General features: G+C 43.3%; 1 protein-coding gene across 1 annotated transcript in view; it reads left to right on the top strand.

Annotated features, from left to right (window-relative positions):
* LOC147697032 (amine oxidase [flavin-containing] A-like) overlaps window positions 1–22,418 on the top strand; it is an 805,659-nt gene that overhangs the window by 693,157 nt on the left and 90,084 nt on the right. The window contains exon 8 of the mRNA XM_086933275.1: window positions 10,739–10,898. Within this exon, the coding sequence (XP_086789401.1) occupies window positions 10,739–10,898 (160 nt within the window). The remainder of the gene's footprint in view (window positions 1–10,738; window positions 10,899–22,418) is intronic.

Below are 22,418 nucleotides of genomic sequence, written 5' to 3'. Positions count from 1 at the left end.
ATAACCATCACGTTCATTACAGAACAACTCAAAATCCTTATCAAAGTCTGGCATTCCCAGTGCTTGTGCTCGACATAAACTGTCTCGCAACACCATAAACACCTTCATACCTTCCTCATCAAAGTGTATTGGATCTGTTACATCTTTGTGTGTCAATTTTTGTAATGGCTTGGCAATCAGTGAAAAATTAATAATCCACTGCCTGCAATAACCGACCATTCCCAAAAATATCCAAATGTCTTTCAGTGTTTTTGGAAGATTCATTCACATGATAGCATTGATATGATCCTGAGAAACTCTTCGAACTCCCTTTTTAATGATATGGCCCAAATACAGTACTTTTGTTTTACAAAACTGTAATTTGTCGGAGACACTTTATGCCCACCTACTGCCAAATGGTTCAGTAAAGCAATTTTATCTGTCATAAAGTCCTCTTTTGTTTTCGATGCCACCAATAGGTGATTGATATATTGAACTAGGACTTCATCTTCAGGCATCACAAATGACTCCAAACATTTCTTCAATATCTAATTAAAAATGGAAGGACACTCTGTATCCCCTTAAGGGACTCAGCACCATGCCAAGACACGGTTTCTGAACCGAAATGCAAAAAAATATTGGCTATTGGGAAGTAAGGGTATCGAGAAAAATGCTTGACACAGATTGATTACTGAAAACCACTCTGCATCACAGCCGACGTGGCCCCGCCCACTCTGTTGAACGCCCGCACTGCGCCAAAATAACGGTCGCAGTAAACAGGTTAAGAATTCATTCAGGAAATTCTCAACAATATCATCTGTATTAGCATCTAGTCCTTGTTGTTCAGAATGTTTCTTTTTCTCTTTACACTTTCCTCCTTTATTCTCTTCAGCCTCTATAACAGGGAATAATCCAGTTTCTATAACAGTACCTCTTCTCCACACTTTCTTGTGAGCATCCCATTTTGCTTCTGAATATATGCTTGCTGTATTCTTATATCTATTTTGCTGTGTATCTCTTTCTCTTTTGTATGCTTCGTAATCCCACTCTTCAAGAGCTTCGTACTGCATAGGTCTTGGATTTGGACTGAAATCATTTATTTGTCTCCTCAAATTTTCTAAAACCTTACTATCGAAAGTTTAGTTGTCTGGAAATGCTTAATTACCATCTTGCTCTGTATATTTCATCCAATTTTCTAACCAAGTACAAGTATGATATCCCCTTTCTATCACCATAAATGGTGCGGGCGATCCATCTGAAGCTAACGGAGTTCCTTCTCTAATTACTATAGGTAGATCTTTACTAAATAATTATTATTTTCATTTTTTTTCTCAAATCTAAAGCTTGTATTAGTAAATAAGTTTACAAGCCTAACTTCCGTGTTATGTTTTTCTACTTCCAATCACTGTTATTTTCGTCTTCCAATGTCAGCACGACTTACACTAACTAACCAATAGCAGCGCAGGACTTTGGTGACGCATTCTCACCACTATACAACAACAATTAATATCTGGGGGTCTGAGAATAAGTCAGTAAGTCAAACAAAAGGACCACTATACCAAAACATGCAGAACAGCATCAGTGAAAGAGAGTAGGTAATTACCGGCCAAGTCAAGGCTCGAGAGTATGTGAAGAAAAATATTGTTCCCATCAGAAGCCACACTGTACCGCCCTTGTTGTCATCATTTGGGTTCTCCTTACCCAGGAGACGTAACGGCCAGTAAGTTGTTACCGTGACCGAGATGTGATATGAGGGCAGAACAGAAAGGAATGTTAGTGGCTAATGAAAAAAGCAGTGTATGGTGGTTAAAGTGAGAAGTGAGGAGTAAAATTAGGTGAATTGGGTGGAGAAAGAACTTTATTAATATCCCCCAATCCCTAAGATTAAAAGGCAGGTGTGGGTGCAGGTTTTAAATAATAACCGCACTTTATAGTGGTCGACATGTTTCTGCATTCACAAGAAAAGAGTTTCTAATGCATTCTTCAGGACCTTGTTGGAAATACACTACTGCTTTATAAATAATGATTGAAAATTAATAAATAATGAAAAAATATCACCTGGGGGTCCCAGGCGTACTCAACCGTATACTGTTAGTGCATAATGGTATTGGATCCAACATGAAAGACAAACAGACAGACAAACAAGGAAACAAATGGACATCAAATATTATTCACATTATTCCTGTTTGCAATCATACTGAAAATACAATATGTTCACTCATACCAGGACGCAGTCTCTAGTATACACTCACCCATATATGTTGGTTGAGAGGCTTCACCCCACCTGGCTGCAGCGCAGGTAAAAGGAGCACCGCTCTAAAGGTAATCATAAGACATTTAAAGAGGGGTTTCATAAAGTGAAAGGAAATAAAATAGAGTTTACTTGGAGACAAGAGGTGGTCTGAACCTCTTATGTATCAAATGATGATAAACTTGTAGACTCCCCGCCGCGATCCGTCAAACTCAGAGAAGACAAATACCAAATGTTTGCGCATACAAAGTCTCCCAAGTTATACAGAGATGAGAGAATGTGTGGCTTAACAATGAAACGAGTTTGTATAATAATAAACTACCATAATTGTGTGCTGGTAGCTGGGTCTCGTCTCAGTTATCACTTGCCGGCATCTGAGACGAGACCCAGCTACCAGCACACAATTATTGTTAAGCCACACATTCTCTCATCTCTGTATAACTTGGGAGACTTTGTATGCGCAAACATTTGGTATTTGTCTTCTCTGAGTTTGACGGATCGCGGCGGGGAGTCTACAAGTTTATCATCATTTGATACATAAGAGGTTCAGACCACCTCTTGTCTCCAAGTAAACTCTATTTTATTTCCTTTCACTTTATGAAACCCCTCTTTAAATGTCTTATGATTACCTTTGGAGCGGTGCTCCTTTTACCTGCGCTGCAGCCAGGTGGGGTGAAGCCTCTCAACCAACATATATGGGTGAGTGTATACTAGAGACTGCGTCCTGGTATGAGTGAACATATTGTATTTTCAGTATGATTGCAAACAGGAATAATGTAAATAATATTTGATGTCCATTTGTTTCCTTGTTTGTCTGTCTGTTTGTCTTTCATGTTGGATCCAATACCATTATGCACTAACAGTATACGGTTGAGTACGCCTGGGACCCCCAGGTGATATTTTTTCATTATTTATTAATTTTCAATCATTATTTATAAAGCAGTAGTGTATTTCCAACAAGGTCCTGAAGAATGCATTAGAAACTCTTTTCTTGTGAATGCAGAAACATGTCGACCACTATAAAGTGCGGTTATTATTTAAAACCTGCACCCACACCTGCCTTTTAATCTTAGGGATTGGGGGATATTAATAAAGTTCTTTCTCCACCCAATTCACCTAATTTTACTCCTCACTTCTCACTTTAACCACCATACACTGCTTTTTTCATTAGCCACTAACATTCCTTTCTGTTCTGCCCTCATATCACATCTCGGTCACGGTAACAACTTACTGGCCGTTACGTCTCCTGGGTAAGGAGAACCCAAATGATGACAACAAGGGCGGTACAGTGTGGCTTCTGATGGGAACAATATTTTTCTTCACATACTCTCGAGCCTTGACTTGGCCTGTAATTACCTACTCTCTTTCACTGATGCTGTTCTGCATGTTTTGGTATAGTGGTCCTTTTGTTTGACTTACTGACTTATTCTCAGACCCCCAGATATTAATTGTTGTTGTATATTGAGTTCGGGGCATATATCTGGTCGGTCGGTAAACTTGCCCTCAGACCCTTCCTAATTGTTTGTTGAATGCATTCTCACCACTACCAATGCCAGCGCAGCACCTTTTACATCAGTTCTACTCCTTCTACTGACCCTCCCTTTACAAAATTAGCATCAACATCCTTTAACAAACAAATCGAACTACATAAACACAGCTTGTCTGCTCCACTAAAAGAAAATTCAAAAGTATTTAGCACATATTCTAAGAGATCTCTACGCTCCAGCAACAACATTTTGACCAGAGTGATTTTTATTTCCTCTTTAACAAGAGGAAAAATTCTCGGGACTTCTCCAGTTGCGCCTCTGAAGTGACCCAAATAAACCTCCACTACTCCATTCAACAAAGATTCCCTGTATGATACTTTCAGTTAGACGACCGCCTAGTACTGTATTACCAGCAGACAAGGCACATAAATCTCAATGTGGGTCACATTAAGACAGCCCGTAGGCTTATCCTGGGATCTTAGGTCAACGACTGACCTGTCAATTCCATTGAGATTCTACAAACCTCAACGTGACATAAATATGCAAACTCAACAAATATATCAACGTTTAAGTCAATTTGTTAACTCTGTCTTTTTAAAAACACAGTAATTTTAATCTAACTAACCATCCAATGCAACTACCAAAACTGATGTAGCGGAAGCGGGTGGGAAATAATATCATCACTTACCATCCACACCATAAACAATAATAACTACGATAACATAACTAGATTAGTGGGCCCATGAGACATTATTTCTCTGATAACTATAACAAAGGTCCTCCGACGGATCTTTGTTAAAGTTAAAAGGGACTGTGTATTTGATACCACGGAAATGCTATTTTCCCATGAGGCCCTAGAATGAAGGAAATACGCTAAACATCATAAACCAATTATCAGGCAATATTTATCTATCTCATGAATAAAGACAGACAACTTTGTTTAAATTATCTCTTTTTGTTATTCAGATTAATGAATGGTCAATCACAAAGTCCAAACAGAATAACATCATTTAGTTCGCAAATATTACAGAATATCACAATACTGCATAATGGATTCAAATCACAATAATAGATTCATCAAGAATAGAGAGATGAGAGCAAGAGAAGTACACAGCAGCAGTGAAAATACTTCACCTAGGAAACGGAAAATTCTAATGCTCAGCGAACATTAGTAGGAAACTATCCCCACAGCTGTTAGGAACAGAGAAGGCAGCACAATCAGCCGATGATGTGCAAAGTCTCAAGGAAAGTTCAGCGGTTCAGCAGGTTTGCCAGCCAGAGTATCAGGAATCAGCACGGCATGCAGCATATCACGAACGCAGGACAAGTCCCCAGAACTCTTGAGAACAAGCCTAAGAGCATATTCCCACAAAGGTCTTTATAGATTGCTACTTTCTTTCCTTGGTTAATTTGTGGCACTTTCTACTTTCCACAAACATTTTCATTGGCTAAACATGACGGTATAGCGGTCTTCTACCAATGACCTTTGCATAATTTATGAACACTCTTTTGTCTAATACATTATACAACTTCCTTTGGAGGAAGTGGAAATAACCTAGTTTCAAATGTATTTTACTAATGAAACAGTAACTTTCAAACATCCTTTTACCCTCGCTCAAACACGAAAAAACGTAATATTTTCAGACAAAATTAGGCTAATATCTACACTCTAGGAAACAACTCGTAACATGAAGGTCTGCAGCTAAGGACAGCCTTGTGTTACAAATCACGGGACTGAAGTACGTGAACACATCCTCTAATACTCCGAGGACTGCATTTATTAGAAAAAGAGAGAATTACTTGTTCAAAGAATAACGCATTAGGTTCCATTGGTACTTATTCCAACTAAAACTAGAAACACCAAGTCGAATGTAGTTCTCAGAACAACATATACACAATTGTTGGATAGGTGTTCCAAATGTGGGTCTTTTGTTGGCAGAGGTAGGTACCTTTGTCCAAGTAGGGTCCCTTCTTCCTAGTCAGGGTGAGGGGGATACACTTCTAAAATAACCCCTGCTCACCTCCTTGATAGCTTGGCACAAGCAGACAGGCTTATCTCAGAGGCAGTGTGTAAAGCATTTGTGAACACATACTGTGATAAAGTGAAAACACTACAAATGGACACCACACCAGTTAAGAGAAATAAGTAATCTCTATCTAAACCAAAAAAGATCAAAATGACAAAATTCCACAGTACAGTAATAGAAATATGACTTTCAAATGGTAGAAATAGTTCAGTTCAAAGCAAACTGCAGATGCAACACTTTTCCCACAAAGTACCTTAGATGTGTCGCGCACACAAACAAAAAGGGTTGCAGGGAAGGTGATGCGTTGGTTCCTTACAATCAGGGAAGTTGATGTGTTGGTTCCTTGCTCCGGGAGAGGTGATGCGTCAGTTCCTTACTACTGTGCAAGGGAGGTGATGCGTTGGTTCCTTACCGGAGAGGAAGTGATGCGTCGGTTTCTTACTGCATGGACTGGCATGTGTTAGTTTCTTACTGCATCCCCCAACAATGCAACAGACCTGGCGCCTCGATGCAATGCGCCAATCCGGGACAATGCATGGGTTCTTGCAGTCACACAGCAGGGCTTGTTTCAGAATCGGTGCTTCTGAGACTTCGGAGACTGGTGCACTCGATGCAGCGTACAGCGATTTCTCAAGCCGTGGGCAGGAGCTGTGTAGGTTTCTTCAGTACTGCATCGGAAACAGGTATGGATGCGTCACGCTTCTCATCATTGCATTGCTTTTCCAGCACCCACAGCCATAGCAACATCCAGAGGCCCAGAACAGCTTCAGGCACCTCTTGGCAGGTCAGAACTCCCAGCAAGGACGTTCAGGGGAGCTGGGGTGAAGTCTTTGTGTCCCTGAGAATTCAGAACAGGAGGCAAGCTCTTCTTCAAGCCCTTGGAGATCTTCCTCAAGCAGGGGACACAGCAAACAGCAATATCATTTTTCCCTTTCCTTGGCAGAAAGTAGCCACTGCAGGCCAACCCCAGACAGCAAACCCCAAAGGGGCAGTATTCCTCATCAGTTTCTCCGGCTCTTCTCCTTGGCAAAGGTTCCTCTTTATTTCCCAGAAGTGATCTTTGAAGTCTTTTCTATCCCTGGGACTTCCAACAGGAGGCAAGCTCTACTTCAAGTCCTTGGGGAAAACTCTAACAGTCGGATGATGAAAGCACAGTCCAACCCTTTCCCTTCCCAAGACAGAAGGAACCACTGCAGGCCAACAGCACACAACACAGGGGCAGTACGCCTCTTCCAGCTTTCCTGGTTTTTCTTCCTGGCAGATCCCTTAGTTCAGCAGCAATCTAAAGTTCAGGGGTCTGGGCCCCACTTTTTATAGCACAAATTAATTTGTTCTCTGGTGGCAGAGAAGATCGTTGCCGAGCCAAAACCAGTTTTGTCCTCTTTTAGGGCTACTCATGTGGGTGGCACAATCAGTGCTGCAAGCCAACTAGTAGCATTTGAGTTGCAAGCCCTGGCACACTCAGTGCACTTTACTAGGGACCTACTGGTAAGACAAATATGCCAATCATGGATAGCCAATCACCATAACAATTTACACAGAGAGCATATGCACTTTAGCACTGATCAGCAGTGGTAAAATGCCCAGAGTTATATAGCCAACAAAAGATGCATTTTTATATTATGAGTTCAGGCATACTAAACTCCATCTTTCCATCTTGTCCCAATGGGAAGGTATATTGATAAGATGTTATAAATAAACTCCCTTTCTGACCTATGAGGCAAATAGCCTTTCAATAGTGAAAGAGGAAATTGTCTGTATTTCACTATCAGGACATGCCACACACATCACGACGTGCCCCACTTTTCACAAACACTGCACCCTGCCCACAGGGATAGCTTGGGCCTACCTTAGGGGTGACTCGCATATGAGAAAAGGGATGGTTAGGGCCTGGCAAATGGGTGCACTTGTCAGGTCAACATGACAGTACCAAACTGCACACAGACACTGCAGTGGCAGGTCTGAGTTACATTTACAGTATGCTCATGGGTGGCACAATCAGTGCTGCAGGCCCATTAGCAGCATTCTATGTACAGGCCCTGGGCACACACAATGCACTGTACTAGGGACTTACCAGTAAATCAAATATGCCAATCATGGAATCACCAATCAATAAACACAATTTACAGGGAGAGCATATGCACTTTAGCACTGATCACCAGTGGTAAAGTGCCCAGAGTCATAAAACCAACAAAAACAGGGTCCATACAGGAGGCCAAAGAGCAAAATGTCTGGGAATAAACCCGATGGACAAGCCAGATCTAACAATAGGTATCTATAAGATACTTTGCATTACACTTAAAACTCTGTATTTTGCTTACCTTTTCCATCTAGCCTACAAAACCGTCTATCTCCGGTGGTCAATGTTACTTTCAAAGTTCAAACTGTGTCTTTCTATAAATCCTTCCTTCAAAAATCCTAAAACACTAAAACAATCTTGTCTGGTAGTGCCCTTCGGATCCAAGTCCCCATTGCACTAGACTGCATGACCTTATATTTCCATGATACATTTAAAATAGAATTATAATATTTATAATATTCCAACCACAGTGATATAATTTTAATTTGCCAATGAAAATCTTATTTTAGCAATTTCTTTTGCAGTAATCATTTTATATCTCTGTGTCAATGTCCAACAGTCTGCAAATTTTTGTAAAGCACTCTGTCATCTATGATCAGATATAATTTGTACTTTATAAAACGTATAACAAATAAATGATTTAGTTTTGCTCTGTCACTTGACTTGAATGAATGAATGAATTGTGTCTTATACCGCGCTAACTTAGCCCAATGGGCGTCAAGGCGCCTACATCAAATAAAGGTACTAGCCAGGTCAGACAGCAGTATCTCATTGGTAGGCTCTGATGAAGTACCAGGTTTTAAGGGCCTTTTTAAACAGGTCGATGGAGGGTAAGGTTTTGATCTCCACCGGAAGGGAGTTCCAAAGCTGAGGAGCGGCAACAGAAAAAGCTCTCGCTCCCCATCTGGTCAACCTAGCGTGGGGCACTACCAATTGGTGTAGCCCGGCCGATCGTAGGCATCTCGTGGGTACATAGCGGGTGAGCAGGGTACCAAGTGCGTCCGCAGGGCCAGCCGCAAGTGCTCTATATGTAAGACATAGGAGCTTAAAGGAGATTCTAAACTGGACGGGGAGCCAGTGAAGATTTCTCCTAGCAATGGTGGCAGATGATGCTATGGGAAGGGCCAGGACGAAGCGCGCTGCGGCATTCTGTACGGTTTGCAGTCGATGGATAAGGCCCTTGTTGGACTCCACATAAAGAGAGTTACAATAATCAAGCCTGGAGCCAACAAGAGCAATCGCAATCTGTTTGCGCGCCTGGAAGGAGAGATATTGGAGAAATATTTTTAAGATCTTGATGACACCCCAGCAAGTGGCCACGTCCTATTCACTTGGAGCGTCATAGAGAGTGAAGTGTCAAAGATGACGCCGAGGTTTCTGGCCGATTGGGAGGGAGTGGGGCAGGTGCCGAGAGATGGAGGCCACCACTCGCTCGACCACACGTGTTGGTCTTTACCGAAGACCAAGACCTCTGTCTTGTTGCCATTCAGCTTTAGGGAGTTAAGGATCATCCACTCCGCCACACGCTGCATGCATGACCTAAAGCTGAATGCGGATGTACTGACAGAGTGGGCCAGCGACACCATGATCTGGGTGTCGTCGGCGTAAGACACCACCTCCATCCCCTGCGATCTTACTAGTCTACATAGACTTGCAATATGTATCTACGGTAACCCTTACTTGGTAACTTGACTTCTTCTAAAGCACTCTGTCATTCACTGGAGGTCTAGTTCACACTATAGATCACTGTTCATAAGAAGTAAGATTAACACATTGCAGCAGTTGATGGTAAACCTCTTCCCATTTGCATAATCATTCATCTAGAAGAGTCTTGCGGTTTAGATCAAAAGCAACACAAACATTAGGTAAAATGTATTCTTTCCTATTAGAATCAAATACATTTCTGGGGTAATTCAAAATGAATATTTGATTACATTTGATCCCCTTCTCAAAGGATTACTTACGGGGAATAGAAACAACTAAGAGTGGCTGTTAGTATAGCAATGTGATGCAGTGGAGGGAATATCAACAAATATACGTGTGAAGCATGAAGCCCAACGGCAACACTGCCTGTGCTATGTGTGATGATATGTAATGAGTCAATTAATGAAAATGTATGAACAACCTACTATAAAATTCTTAAAATAGCATCTCTGGACTGGAGAACTAGATCTACAAAAAGATTGATTCTCAAAAAAATATACAAAGCCCATTTAGGGTGGTGAAAATGGCCACGACAAAAAGTGGCCTATGTTGGAAATGCCAAAGCTACAGAGGCACCTTTTCTCACATGATATGGTAGTGCCTTCAAGCATACGACTCTGGAAGGAAATTACTACCACTGTCAAAATCCCTCTTTAATATTTGTCATACAGATTTGGAGACAGTCGATATCTGGCAGCCATTCTAAAGCAATTGAGTAGATGGTTCCACGAAATCATAAAAGAGAGAAGATATTGATCTTAAGTGGATAGAATTCCACATCTTGCTTATTCAGTTTTAGCACTACTATGTGCCCAATCAAGAATAATCTTCACCTACCCAGAAACTGATGGAAGAGTTATGGTCACTAGGTCTAAAATCTGATCTTTTTAGCAACATCTAACCAATTTCTTTGGAGCAGCACAGTTTACTCCTTTCTCTTTTTCATTTCTTTTGTGTTGATTTTGTAGAAGTTATCAGAATGTACTTAAATGAGTGGATGGTAGATGTGATTTGCCATAACACATGTAATTGATTCTCCTGTATGATTTAAAGTTATCACAATACTGCATTTTCCTCCACAAATAGGTTATTGTTTGGATAATTTTCTCCAGCTTACAACAATATTCACTGAAAATGTTTAGCTTACTTAAATGCATATGCATACTCTGGTTGAAAAGTTGTACAGTAAGATCTATGTATTTCTTTTCAGGGCTGCTACATCATTAGTGCTATTCCACCAGTGCTTACTACAAAGATCCATTTTAACCCAGAATTGCCAGCTTTGAGAAACCAATTAATCCAACGCCTGCCCATGGGCTCTGTCATTAAATGCTTTGTGTACTATAGGGAAGCCTTTTGGAGGAAAATGGGTATGTATATTTTGTAAAAATAAATCTCATGATTTTGGATTACTTTAATAGGAAACAATGTGATAGAATTATTGCTTATATGTAATATATCTGCACAAATGTTTACTAGACGTCAGGGTATTTTTGCCAAATGTGTAGCTTACTGGAATTTTCAAATTAAATTGCTGCAAAGGCAGCTTGCTGAGAAAAATGTTAAAATTAAGCATGTTTGAAATCCAAACGCATTTTGAAAGCTGGAATTTTGTATCTTATGGGATGTAAGGTGGTTCTGATATTTTCTCTGTGAGACTACAAAACTATCTTTCCATGCCTCATTTTTAGGGGTATGGGACTACTTCACTCCCCACATGTCCAACAATGGAAACCAGCGAAGCGGCCACTGGCAGTGCCCAAACACTGCCATCGCAGGCCTGCTGCTGTGTAGGGCGGGCACCTCTGCACCTCTGTGAACATTTATGTTTGCGTCTCATAGCAACTCAATGAATGGGGTAGCCACGGTCATAGGTGTTGATCCAGTCCCAGGTCACAGTAGGATTATCAAAAAAATTGAATTGCCATCAATCTGTACTCGTAAATTGGTGGGGAACAAGAGTGCATAAGTGATGGAAAAGTCATGTAAGCACTTTTTCACCCTAGTGAATTAAGTCCTTAGTTTCTGTACAGTTGCTGTATAGTCAAGCACGAGGGACACCTTTGCATTCTAAACCAAAAATGGGCCTTAAGTGTGGGTTTGTCGCAGTAGATAGTCACGGTCCCAGAAGTGCAGTATGCAAACTAGCACAGGGCACAGTGTGGCACCAGGTGCAGGGGTATGAGCCAGCATCCGATACACTCTTGCAAGGCCAAAGAATGTGAACAGTCCCTCAAAGTCCATAACCTCCTGCAACCAATCCTCAAGAATGGCAACCATAGTTCTTACCTCTATCTCCTGACGAGCTCAGCCATCACAGAGAGCACAGACCTATGTTCCTTTGTGGTAGGCATCTGTTCCGAAGCAGCAGTTTCTACATTGTGTGCTCTATTAGCCATTTTTTGTCATCCCTCAGCAGGCCAAAATTCACAACCAAGGAGTCCATTTTGTTTTCCAGGGCCTCACTTGTAAAGCCTATCACAGCCTGGTTAGTGCCCAGTTTATGGGCAGATACTGGAGCCGTTCCGAGAGCTGCAGAGGAGGCAGGAGGGCTGGGCACATCCCTCACCACCAAGGGGGGTGCAGGAAAATCCTCTTGGTCATACGTGTGTGCACATCATGCAGGAGTGGAAGGCTCAGTAAAGAGAGCATGCTGGTGCAGCGAAGCTTGGGGAAAAGCAGGTGGCCTTTGAGAGCTGTCACTACCCAAAGCCACAGCACCTGAGCCTAAACCCACTGGGCAGGAGGGAGTCATGAAAATAAAAGTACCAGTGATAGAAGGGGGTGGGGTTCACGATTCCAAGGATATTGGCAAAAAAAAAATAATGAGTCTGCCCACCATTTGATGATTCAGCGGGTCCAACTAAGGTCAGGTGAGTGGGGTTCATATTCACCTGCACACCTACATTGTTGGGACCTTCGTCTGGACACAGTGTAGTCCAGTACAAGGGGGAGGTGGGTTCCCCTCAATGCGGCCCCTCTTAAACCCAGTTCGAGCGCTGTAGACCAGCTAGAGTAAGGGGCCCAAGTCCTGAGAAATGCAGCTTCCCAGTGCTGCTCAAAGAAGAGATGCAAAAACAACAGGTGATGGACCGAATGAGGATCAATGTCACACATTCAACCCAGTCAAAAGATCTGGGTCCTAATCCATTGTTTTTTTGCACTCCACACCACCCTGGGTTAGACAATGGCGATATGCAAATCAGCTCTGACCCTGTGCCCCATGGGAACAGTCCAGTCCGAACTACAAAAGCCATGTCCTTCCCAGAACGGAATCAAGCATCCGAGGACCGGACCGGTTTCAAGGTAACACCTCTCATCAGCCCGGCTAGCTTGACTCCAGTGGTGTGGAGTGCCTGGGACCCACGTCTGGGCATCCCCAGTACACTTATAGCAGAATTGCAAAAACAACAGGTGATGGACCGAATGAGGATCAATGTCACACATTCAACCCAGTCAAAAGATCTGGGTCCTAATCCATTGTTTTTTGCACTCCACACCACCCTGGGTTAGACAATGGCGATATGCAAATCAGCTCTGACCCTGTGCCCCATGGGAACAGTCCAGTCCGAACTACAAAAGCCATGTCCTTCCCAGAACGGAATCAAGCATCCGAGGACCGGACCGGTTTCGAGGTAACACCTCTCATCAGCCCGGCTAGCTTGACTCCAGTGGTGTGGAGTGCCTGGGACCCACGTCTGGGCATCCCAGTACACTTATAGCAGAATTGCAAAAACAACAGGTGATGGACCGAATGAGGATCAATGTCACACATTCAACCCAGTCAAAAGATCTGGGTCCTAATCCATTGTTTTTTTGCACTCCACACCACCCTGGGTTAGACAATGGCGATATGCAAATCAGCTCTGACCCTGTGCCCCATGGGAACAGTCCAGTCCGAACTACAAAAGCCATGTCCTTCCCAGAACGGAATCAAGCATCCGAGGACCGGTCCGGTTTCGAGGTAACACCTCTCATCAGCCCGGCTAGCTTGACTCCAGTGGTGTGGAGTGCCTGGGACCCACGTCTGGGCATCCCCAGTACACTTATAGCAGAATTGCAAAAACAACAGGTGATGGACCGAATGAGGATCAATGTCACACATTCAACCCAGTCAAAAGATCTGGGTCCTAATCCATTGTTTTTTTGCACTCCACACCACCCTGGGTAAGACAATGGTGATATGCAAATCAGCTCTGACCCTGTGCCCCATGGGAACAGTCCAGTTCGAACTACAAAAGCCATGTCCTTCCCAGAACGGAATCAAGCATCCGAGGACCGGACCGGTTTCGAGGTAACACCTCTCATCAGCCCGGCTAGCTTGACTCCAGTGGTGTGGAGTGCCTGGGACCTACGTCTGGGCATCCCCAGTACACTTATAGCAGAATTGCAAAAACAACAGGTGATGGACCGAATGAGGATCAATGTCACACATTCAACCCAGTCAAAAGATCTGGGTCCTAATCCATTGTTTTTTTGCACTCCACACCACCCTGGGTTAGACAATGGCGATATGCAAATCAGCTCTGACCCTGTGCCCCATGGGAACAGTCCAGTCCGAACTACAAAAGCCATGTCCTTCCCAGAACGGAATCAAGCATCCGAGGACCGGACCGGTTTCGAGGTAACATTATCTGACCCAGGGTGGTGTGGAGTGCAAAAAACGATGGATTTAGGCCCAGATCATTGTACTGGGTTGAATGTAAGACATTGATCTACATTCTGTCCATCAAATTGTTTTTTGTAATTTTCTCCCTGAGTGTACTGGGGTACCTCAGACGTGGGTCCCAGAGCCTCCACACCACTGGAGTCAAGCTAGCCGGGCTGATGAGAGGTGTTACCTCGAAACCGGTCCGGTCCTCGGATGCTTGATTCCGGTCTGGGAAAGATATGGCTGTGTAGTTCGGACTGGACTGTTCCCATGGGGCACAGGGTCAGAGCTGATTTGCATAAAGCCATTATCTGACACAGGGTGGTGTGGAGTGCAAAAAACGATGGATTTAGGCCCAGATCATTGTACTGGGTTGAATGTAAGACATTGATCTACATTCTGTCCATCAAATTGTTTTTTGTAATTTTCTCCCTGAGTGTACTGGGGTAGCTCAGACGTGGGTCCCAGAGCCTCCACACCACTGGAGTCAAGCTAGCCGGGCTGATGAGAGGTGTTACCTCGAAACCGGTCCGGTCCTCGGATGCTTGATTCCGGTCTGGGAAAGATATGGCTGTGTAGTTCGGACTGGACTGTTCCCATGGGGCACAGGGTCAGAGCTGATTTGCATAAAGCCATTATCTGACCCAGGGTGGTGTGGAGTGCAAAAAACGATGGATTTAGGCCCAGATCATTGTACTGGGTTGAATGTAAGACATTGATCTACATTCTGTCCATCAAATTGTTTTTTGTAATTTTCGCTCAAAGAAGAGAAGCGGGACTAGCGGATGCCTAAGCCTCCAATGCAGCGAGCAGCAGAGGCGGGGCTCCACCCTGCCGCTACAGGCCCCCATAGTACTGCCCTCACCGCAGCAGCAGTGTTCTAATGAAACTCATTTTATTGACATGTGTATTACAATATTTTGAAGCAGTTAGGAAACATTTTAGAGTACACCTATTTTAGTGCATGAACAGCAAGAAAGCACGTGTTTCCATTCTATCATTCTAATTCTGATCTAGGTATAACTTTCGATTGTAAAAGCATTTGCCACCTAAATATTCAGCCTATTGTCAGTGCTTCTGACAAAGTAGTACAGACTTGTCATTCACATGCTTTTACTGTCTTCTACCTATGTAAAACTAAACTTTAATTTTTAGATCTGGTGTACCAAGAACTTTTGATTTTAGTAAAATTATATCTATAATATTCTTACTTACAGGCACTTTCGGTCAACCCTCTTCATCCATTGGTAGTTTTCTTGTGTCATTCAAATTTTTTTTCTGTCCACTATTGCAAGGCGAAACAGGGACATATTCACGGGTTAGAGGTCGGGGCGGGTACAACACGGCTGGAGCTCTATTTAGTCGGCTATATGTACGTCGCGCAGCGGACGCGCACAGCAGGCGCGCCAAAGGCAAGTCCGTCTGCGCCTGTCCGGGCCCGCCCGGGACCAGGGGCCATGCCCCCTGCCCAAAATTCCAAAGCACATATCTATTCACGTAACGATCTGCTCAGCCTAAAGCCTAAATGCAACTCACACTGTAAGACACTGCATTTCGAGGATTCACCTTTCCATTGCACCGAGTGTGACTTCTCCCTCTCCCATCTACTGTTAGGAATAACAGGGGAGAATGGAGGATGCAAGATTGCCACGATTGAGACAAATCAAGATGAGGTCATGCTTTTTAACTTTATCAGTACCAATTGCAGATCGCTCCCCAAACATAAAGAGGACATTTTTAACTTATTAAATGATCAGAAACCAGATGCGCTGTTTCTAACAGAAACTTGGCTTAATGCCAGCTCAGGCCTGGACATTTCCACAGCCCTACCCCCAAATGACACTCTAGTTAGAAAAGATCAAGTGAATCAATGTGGGGGAGGTATTGGAATAATTTTCAAAAAAGATTTTAAATGTATATGGGAAGAACTTAAAATGGACAATTGTGAAGCTGGACTTTTTAAACTCACCCTCACTCCGCAAATCACATTTACTGGAATCCTGATTAATCGACCACCAGGTGTGGCAGGGGAATGGGTGGCGGCTCTCTCAGAGTTTATCACCCCACCCCTGCTGGAGGCATCCATGTTCTCTATTCTTGGCGACCTTAACCTACATTTAGAGGACCACAATTGCCCTATGATTCTCGACCTTCTATCCGATCTAGAAGCACTCAATGTCCAACTATGTAATAACGGCCCCACACACAAAGCAGGTCACTTATTAGACCCCTTTTTTGCAAACTTTAATAACCTCAGATGTGAGCCCGCTCTTCCCATTCCCTGGTCTGACCATTATTTAATTAATTTTGAAATCTGGGTACCAACTACAAAAGACCTGAAAAGAACAGAGGCCTGGATCAGAAATTAGAAAAAGTTAAACATAGACGATCTTAATTCCCAGCTCATACAGTCAAGACCTAATATCACTCCTAATGAGCTCAAAGTCATAGATCATAAAGAAATGAACACGTGGTCATCTTCAGCCATCCAGACTGCCATTCCACTTACGTTGAGTAAACGGAAGTCATGTAACCCACCGGTCCCATGGTTTTCTGAGAAACTGAAGGAAGAAAAAAGCAACTGCAAAAAGTTAGAGAGGCAGTGGAGAAGAAATCATGATGTAGCAAGCAAAGAAGTATGTAAACTAACACTAGGGGCTCATTAGGATTGCGGTTTTTCCGCATCCTCGGGGCCGGCGGAAGCCACCGCCGGCCCAGAGGATGCGGAAAAACCGCAGCGGACTGACCAAAGACCCACCACCACATTAGGATGGCTGGTGGGTCCTGGTTTCCGTCCGCAGCTTTTCCGCCGCGGCTGGCTTACAACCGCGGCGGAAAAGCTCTAATCTGGTGACGGTGTCTCTCAGACACCGTCAGGCAGATTAGGATGGGATGTAAAACATGCATTTCCGCTGCGGCTTTTCCGCTGTGGAAAAGCATGTGTAACTTCACTGCGGGGGCCCGTTGTGGGCCCCCTAGGTGAAGGGGGGGTGGGGGGTGCACATGGGGGGTACCTATGGTACCCCCCTGCATTTGTATGCAGAAAGCGGCAGGCACCGCAAGGTGCCTGCCTCTTTCTGCATGCAAATGCAATGACTGCATTTTTAACATTGCCGCGGATGCAGCTTAAAGCCTCACCCGCCGCAATGTTAAAAATAGAGAATGTGATCGCCAGGGTGGCGGTCATATCCTAATTGCACAGGAGGGGACTCCGCAGCCCATGCGGACGTCCCCTCCTCCTCAGTGATCGCGGACGGACGCAAGTCCGTCCGCGATCATAATCGGCCCCTAAATGTTTATCACTTGTCATGCACAATAGCAAAGGGGGACTACACTAAGAATACCATCTTAGAGGCACAAAGTAATCCCGGCACTCTTTTTAAAGTCTTGAAAGACTTAGCCGGAGCTGACCACCAACCTGAACCCCCTATACTATCCACCACTCAATGTAATCTCATTGCGGACTACTTTAATGATAAAATATCAAACATTTACTCGAATTTTAATGTAAGTTGCGACTCTAAGTTAACCCCGCCGTCAATTCCAAATCCCAATGAGCCTGACCTGCTTACTGTCTGGCAGCCATTAGACCCCATTACTTTTACGGAAGTACTTAACAGTATTAAATCAGGCTCACCTCAGGACCCGATACCAGCCCGCATTCTAAAACAACTTGATCCTTGCATCTTGGACGTAGTTAGAACACTCTTAAATGCATCTCTAAATGAAGCAGTAGTACCTGAAGAATGGAAGCATGCAATGGTAGTGCCTCTGCTTAAAAAGGCGAATGGAGATCCAGAGATATTCTCTAACTTTCGCCTGATATCGCTCCTACCAATATTCTCCAAAATTCTGGAAAAACATGTAAATAGACAGCTAGCTGATTTTATCAATATAAATAAACTATTACATCCCTCCCAGTCGGGTTTCAGAGTTGGCCAGTCTACTGAGTTCACCCTACTAGGGGTAACGGAAGCTATCCATAAAGAACTGGATAGTGGTGGCACGGTGGCACTCATTCTTCTAGATTTGAGTGCCGCTTTCGACACCATCTCCCATAATACCCTGATCCAGACCCTAGAGGACATAGGGGTGAGAGGGAAAGCGCTGGAGTGGTTAAAACAATTCCTCCTCCATCGGACATTCCAGGTTTTCTCCCAAAATAATGCCGCCAATACCATGAACTCCCTTCGTGGAGTTCCCCAGGGCTCCATATTGAGTCCGCTACTTTTTAATATTTACATCACCCCTCTGGCAAAAAGAGCTGAGGAAATGGGCCTCACAATTTACTCCTATGCGGATGATACACAGTTAGTGTTCTCCCTATCTACACCAGACAAAACCAACATCTCCTCTCTCCGTTCTGGATTACTGAGAATGGCGAACTGGATGCATTCCAAGAAATTAAAACTAAACGGGGAAAAAAATGAGCTAATCATCTTTGGAGAACAAAAGGAACTCTGGGGACCTACACATTGGCATACGGAAATGGGTCTTACCCCTGTTGTGGTACAATCCGCACGCAACCTAGGGGTGATAATCGATGACAAACTGTCTTTGCGTGTGCAAACAGCCAAAACAGCTTCAACCTGCTTTGCCATTCTTAAATGGCTGAGAAAAATCTTGTTGCAACTCCCAGAAGGGGCACAGAGAACAGTAATACAGGCCTTGATTGGCTCAAGACTTGATTATGGGAATATCCTATATCTAGGAGCCAATAAAGAGATCATACATCGACTCCAGATCGTCCAAAATACGGCAGCTAGGCTTCTTCTCCATCTCTCTGGGCGAACGAGTGTTGCTGAACATCTAAAAAAGCTACATTGGCTCAAGATAGGCAATAGAGACAAATTTAAAGCACTATGCTACATGTTCAGGATAAACACAGGGGAAGCACCTTCCTATCTATGTAATCTGGCGCTTAAATACACACCTTCCCGAAACCTTCGCTCATTGCATCAGGCAAAATATGTTGTCCCCAGGTTTAAACGGGCACGACTGGGCGGCCGCTCCTTCGCCTATCTGGCCCCGTTCTTATGGAACTCACTGCAGTTGAAACTACGTCTTGAACAAAGCTAAATCAAATACCGGAAAGGCATTAAAACATGGCTATTTAACCAATAAAGTCCGGTTTTATAACCCATCTCATCTGGCAAAACTCGGATCCAAGGCGCCGGGAAACCCTCAGGGTAGCTGTTGCACCATACAAATTTAATAAATAAATAATAATAAATAATTGCATTATGGGATGGCGCAATGGGCAGCCCGCATTAGCTGATGGATAACTTCACTGTGAGCAACTACAGTCTAGCCTGTTACAAAGAGCCAAGGACTACAATAGCAATGTGTAGTTTGTTTTAGACCAAAACATTTTTACATTTTTCCCCAATGTGTTTTTTAATGTTAGCAAGAGCTTGCCCGTTTCCCAAAAATTTTAAAAAAAAAAAAATGGCAAAACAATCATCATCAAAGCCAAAATGCTGGCAGCCAGACTGATTGCCTTTGCCAATGCTTTTGTAAAATGCATGTGTGTTTTCGAAGCAATATATGCTTGTTGTTTGTGTGTGTTTTTTTATTTAGTTTTATATAGCGTGAACTGCACCCGAAGATATCGGGTATCAGAGCGCTTTACATGAGCACCAGTTTAGTTACACAAGGACACATTCATTTTTGTTAGTCACCGGGAAATTAAGTGATGTGCCCAGAATCACAGGATGTTGAGACTCGAACGCGGTTCCCCAGCTTCATGCCAACTGCTCTAGCGGTAAAGCTGCATTCTCTCCCCCTTCTCTGTTTATTGCTTTGATGAGATTATTGGAGGAAGTTAAAGTATGATTTGTTTATATAAAAGGTGCTTGAATGACAGGAACATCCCCGTTTACCAGCATATGCTATGTGTAAGATCATTATCAAAAATAGGCCAACAACTCTATTCCATTAAAACCGTATTAAGCCAGATTCTCAGAGCCAGTGGCAACCGGCACAGATCTCAGAAAGCACCCAGGCTCCACAGACCAATCACAACACAGCAATGCAGCATTGCGATTGTTCTGAGTGGCATGTTTCAGTGCTCAGATGAGGACTGGGGGCCTGGGCATGTTCTCCACCCAGACTGTAATGCAGCCTGCTTGGAGAACATGGAAACTGCACATGACTGTTTGGCAGGCCTAAGTAGGCAAACCACTCCTCCCCTGTCCTGCTCTGAGAGAAGAGCAGCCCCGCCCACCCCGGCCGCAAAGCAGCAGGACCAAATAAAATAATAATAACATTGAGTTATTATCATTTTATTTTCCTTTAGTTACACTGCTTAAAAGCTTAAAAGCAGTCAGGCGATGCTCCTCTGTCTTAGTGGAGGAGCCACCACTGCTGATAGCCAGCATGCAAAGCCCTGTGCCAGTGGGGGCAAAGATGTAATCTGTCTGAAAAGCAGTCAGCTGTGGCTCCCAAAGCCTAAAGTTTAAAAAAAATTGTGCAGAGTGGCGATCAAGAGGTTAAAAATAAAACAAAGGAAAAGAAAACCACCATTGGCAAGTCCTGCAAGTCTGGCTTTTTTACTGGGGAACATGCAATGTCGCAAACATAACCACATTATTCATTCTCTTGGTGATAGCAAAGGAGGTAATGATGTGATGGTATTGATGGTGATGGTGAAGATGGTAGTGATGGTGGTGGCGGTCAAGGATAGTACTGATAAATATCAGTGGTAGTGGTCATGGTAATGGTGATAACATGTGTGTAAATGACAATGCTTGCTATGCTGTAGTGCTGGATCGAGTGATGCTACTTTGCCCAAGACCAGAATAGCAGCCGGTGCTATTGGACACAAAAGAAGAATGCTGTCAGTGCTTAAAAAGGAACAGCAGGAGGTACTGTGGGTAGAACGGATGGGTGGTAAAGCCCAGGGTTGAAATTGCTTGAGATGCTGCAGTGCTGGAACAAGGCGCTTCTAGGGACATGTGCAGGTCCATGTAGGAATTGGAAAGAGATACTTTGTGTGTAGGAATATCAAGACTGTAGGATTGGAATGAGGTGTTTTAGAGTTTTTTGTATATTCTCATTCACTCCATGTCACAAGGGCTTGGTTGCCAGATAGACAAGGTTTGGTTTGTCGTTCAGACAAGTGTCCTGTAGCTGCCTACCCAGAAATACCGACATAACAAGAGCAGCATCGCCTAAGCATCTAACACAAATGTGTGTTTTGCACAAGCCAAGCACCAAAAACTGCACTAAGTCTTGTTCAAAATTGGGTAAGATTTTTACTACCTTGTGAAGCTTGCATACTTTCTTTATTATTTTGTGTTATTTTTTTTATTTTTTATTTCACATAATTTTTTGCACAGGGAATGCCTATTCATGCTGACATTGTCTCACAAAGCCAGATTTTCTACTTGAAACTGGTCACCTGCTGCTATTTCGTGAGACTTTTTTCAGAAGTGCGTGCCCTCATGGAAAAAGTCATGTGAGATATCCACAAATCACATTTTTCCAAATAATTATAATTTATTTAATTTTTTAATGGAATTTCATAAATGTTTGCCAAAAATACACGAGTTTATAAAACCTTGAGTTGTGCTTCAAACAGAAAAATGATAAGAAATAATAGAAGAAGCATTCCAAGCGGGCGAAAGCACCCATATTGTTATGAGCCTCAATTTACCCCAATATCAGCCTAGATAGCTTCACAACCATTTACCTACATTTGTCCGACCTTGCTCTACATAAGGACTCTGGCACACGAGGCAAAGCTCCAAGATGCTCCTAGGAGTGAACGTTGCGCTTTACAAATAAATGCATTCATTCATTCTTACAGGACAGAGGTATTTTATTCTTGGGTTAAATTCCCACCTGCAGCTGCACACTCATGTTTTTCACAGATATATTCCAGATGAAATACCAAAGGAAAAAGTGGGACTCGGTCTGCTCAGCAGAGACAGAGCGAATTGGCAGCTCCTAGCTGCTTACACACTGCATCCAGAGATTGATACATTACCAGCAGAAGACTTATATCCACTTTACAAAGAAAAAATAACTTAATACAGAAATCCTATACAGTTTGTAATGCGAACACTTACAATTCAACCTACAAGGGTCACTCAAGCGTGTCAACTACAAGGAATCGCAATAAAAATCACCCTACAAACGCTGAATGCAATTGTGGGAAAGAATGCCCACTAAACATGAGCAAATGCCTCACTGGATATCACAGAAAATAGCACAGCTTGAAGCAGTTTATCCACAC

Source organism: Lissotriton vulgaris, chromosome 8, assembly GCF_964263255.1.
Source record: "Lissotriton vulgaris chromosome 8, aLisVul1.2, whole genome shotgun sequence".
Lineage (NCBI taxonomy): Eukaryota > Metazoa > Chordata > Amphibia > Caudata > Salamandridae > Lissotriton > Lissotriton vulgaris.
Note: the sequence above shows the minus strand (reverse complement) of the source record. Positions and strands in the feature narration are given on the sequence as shown.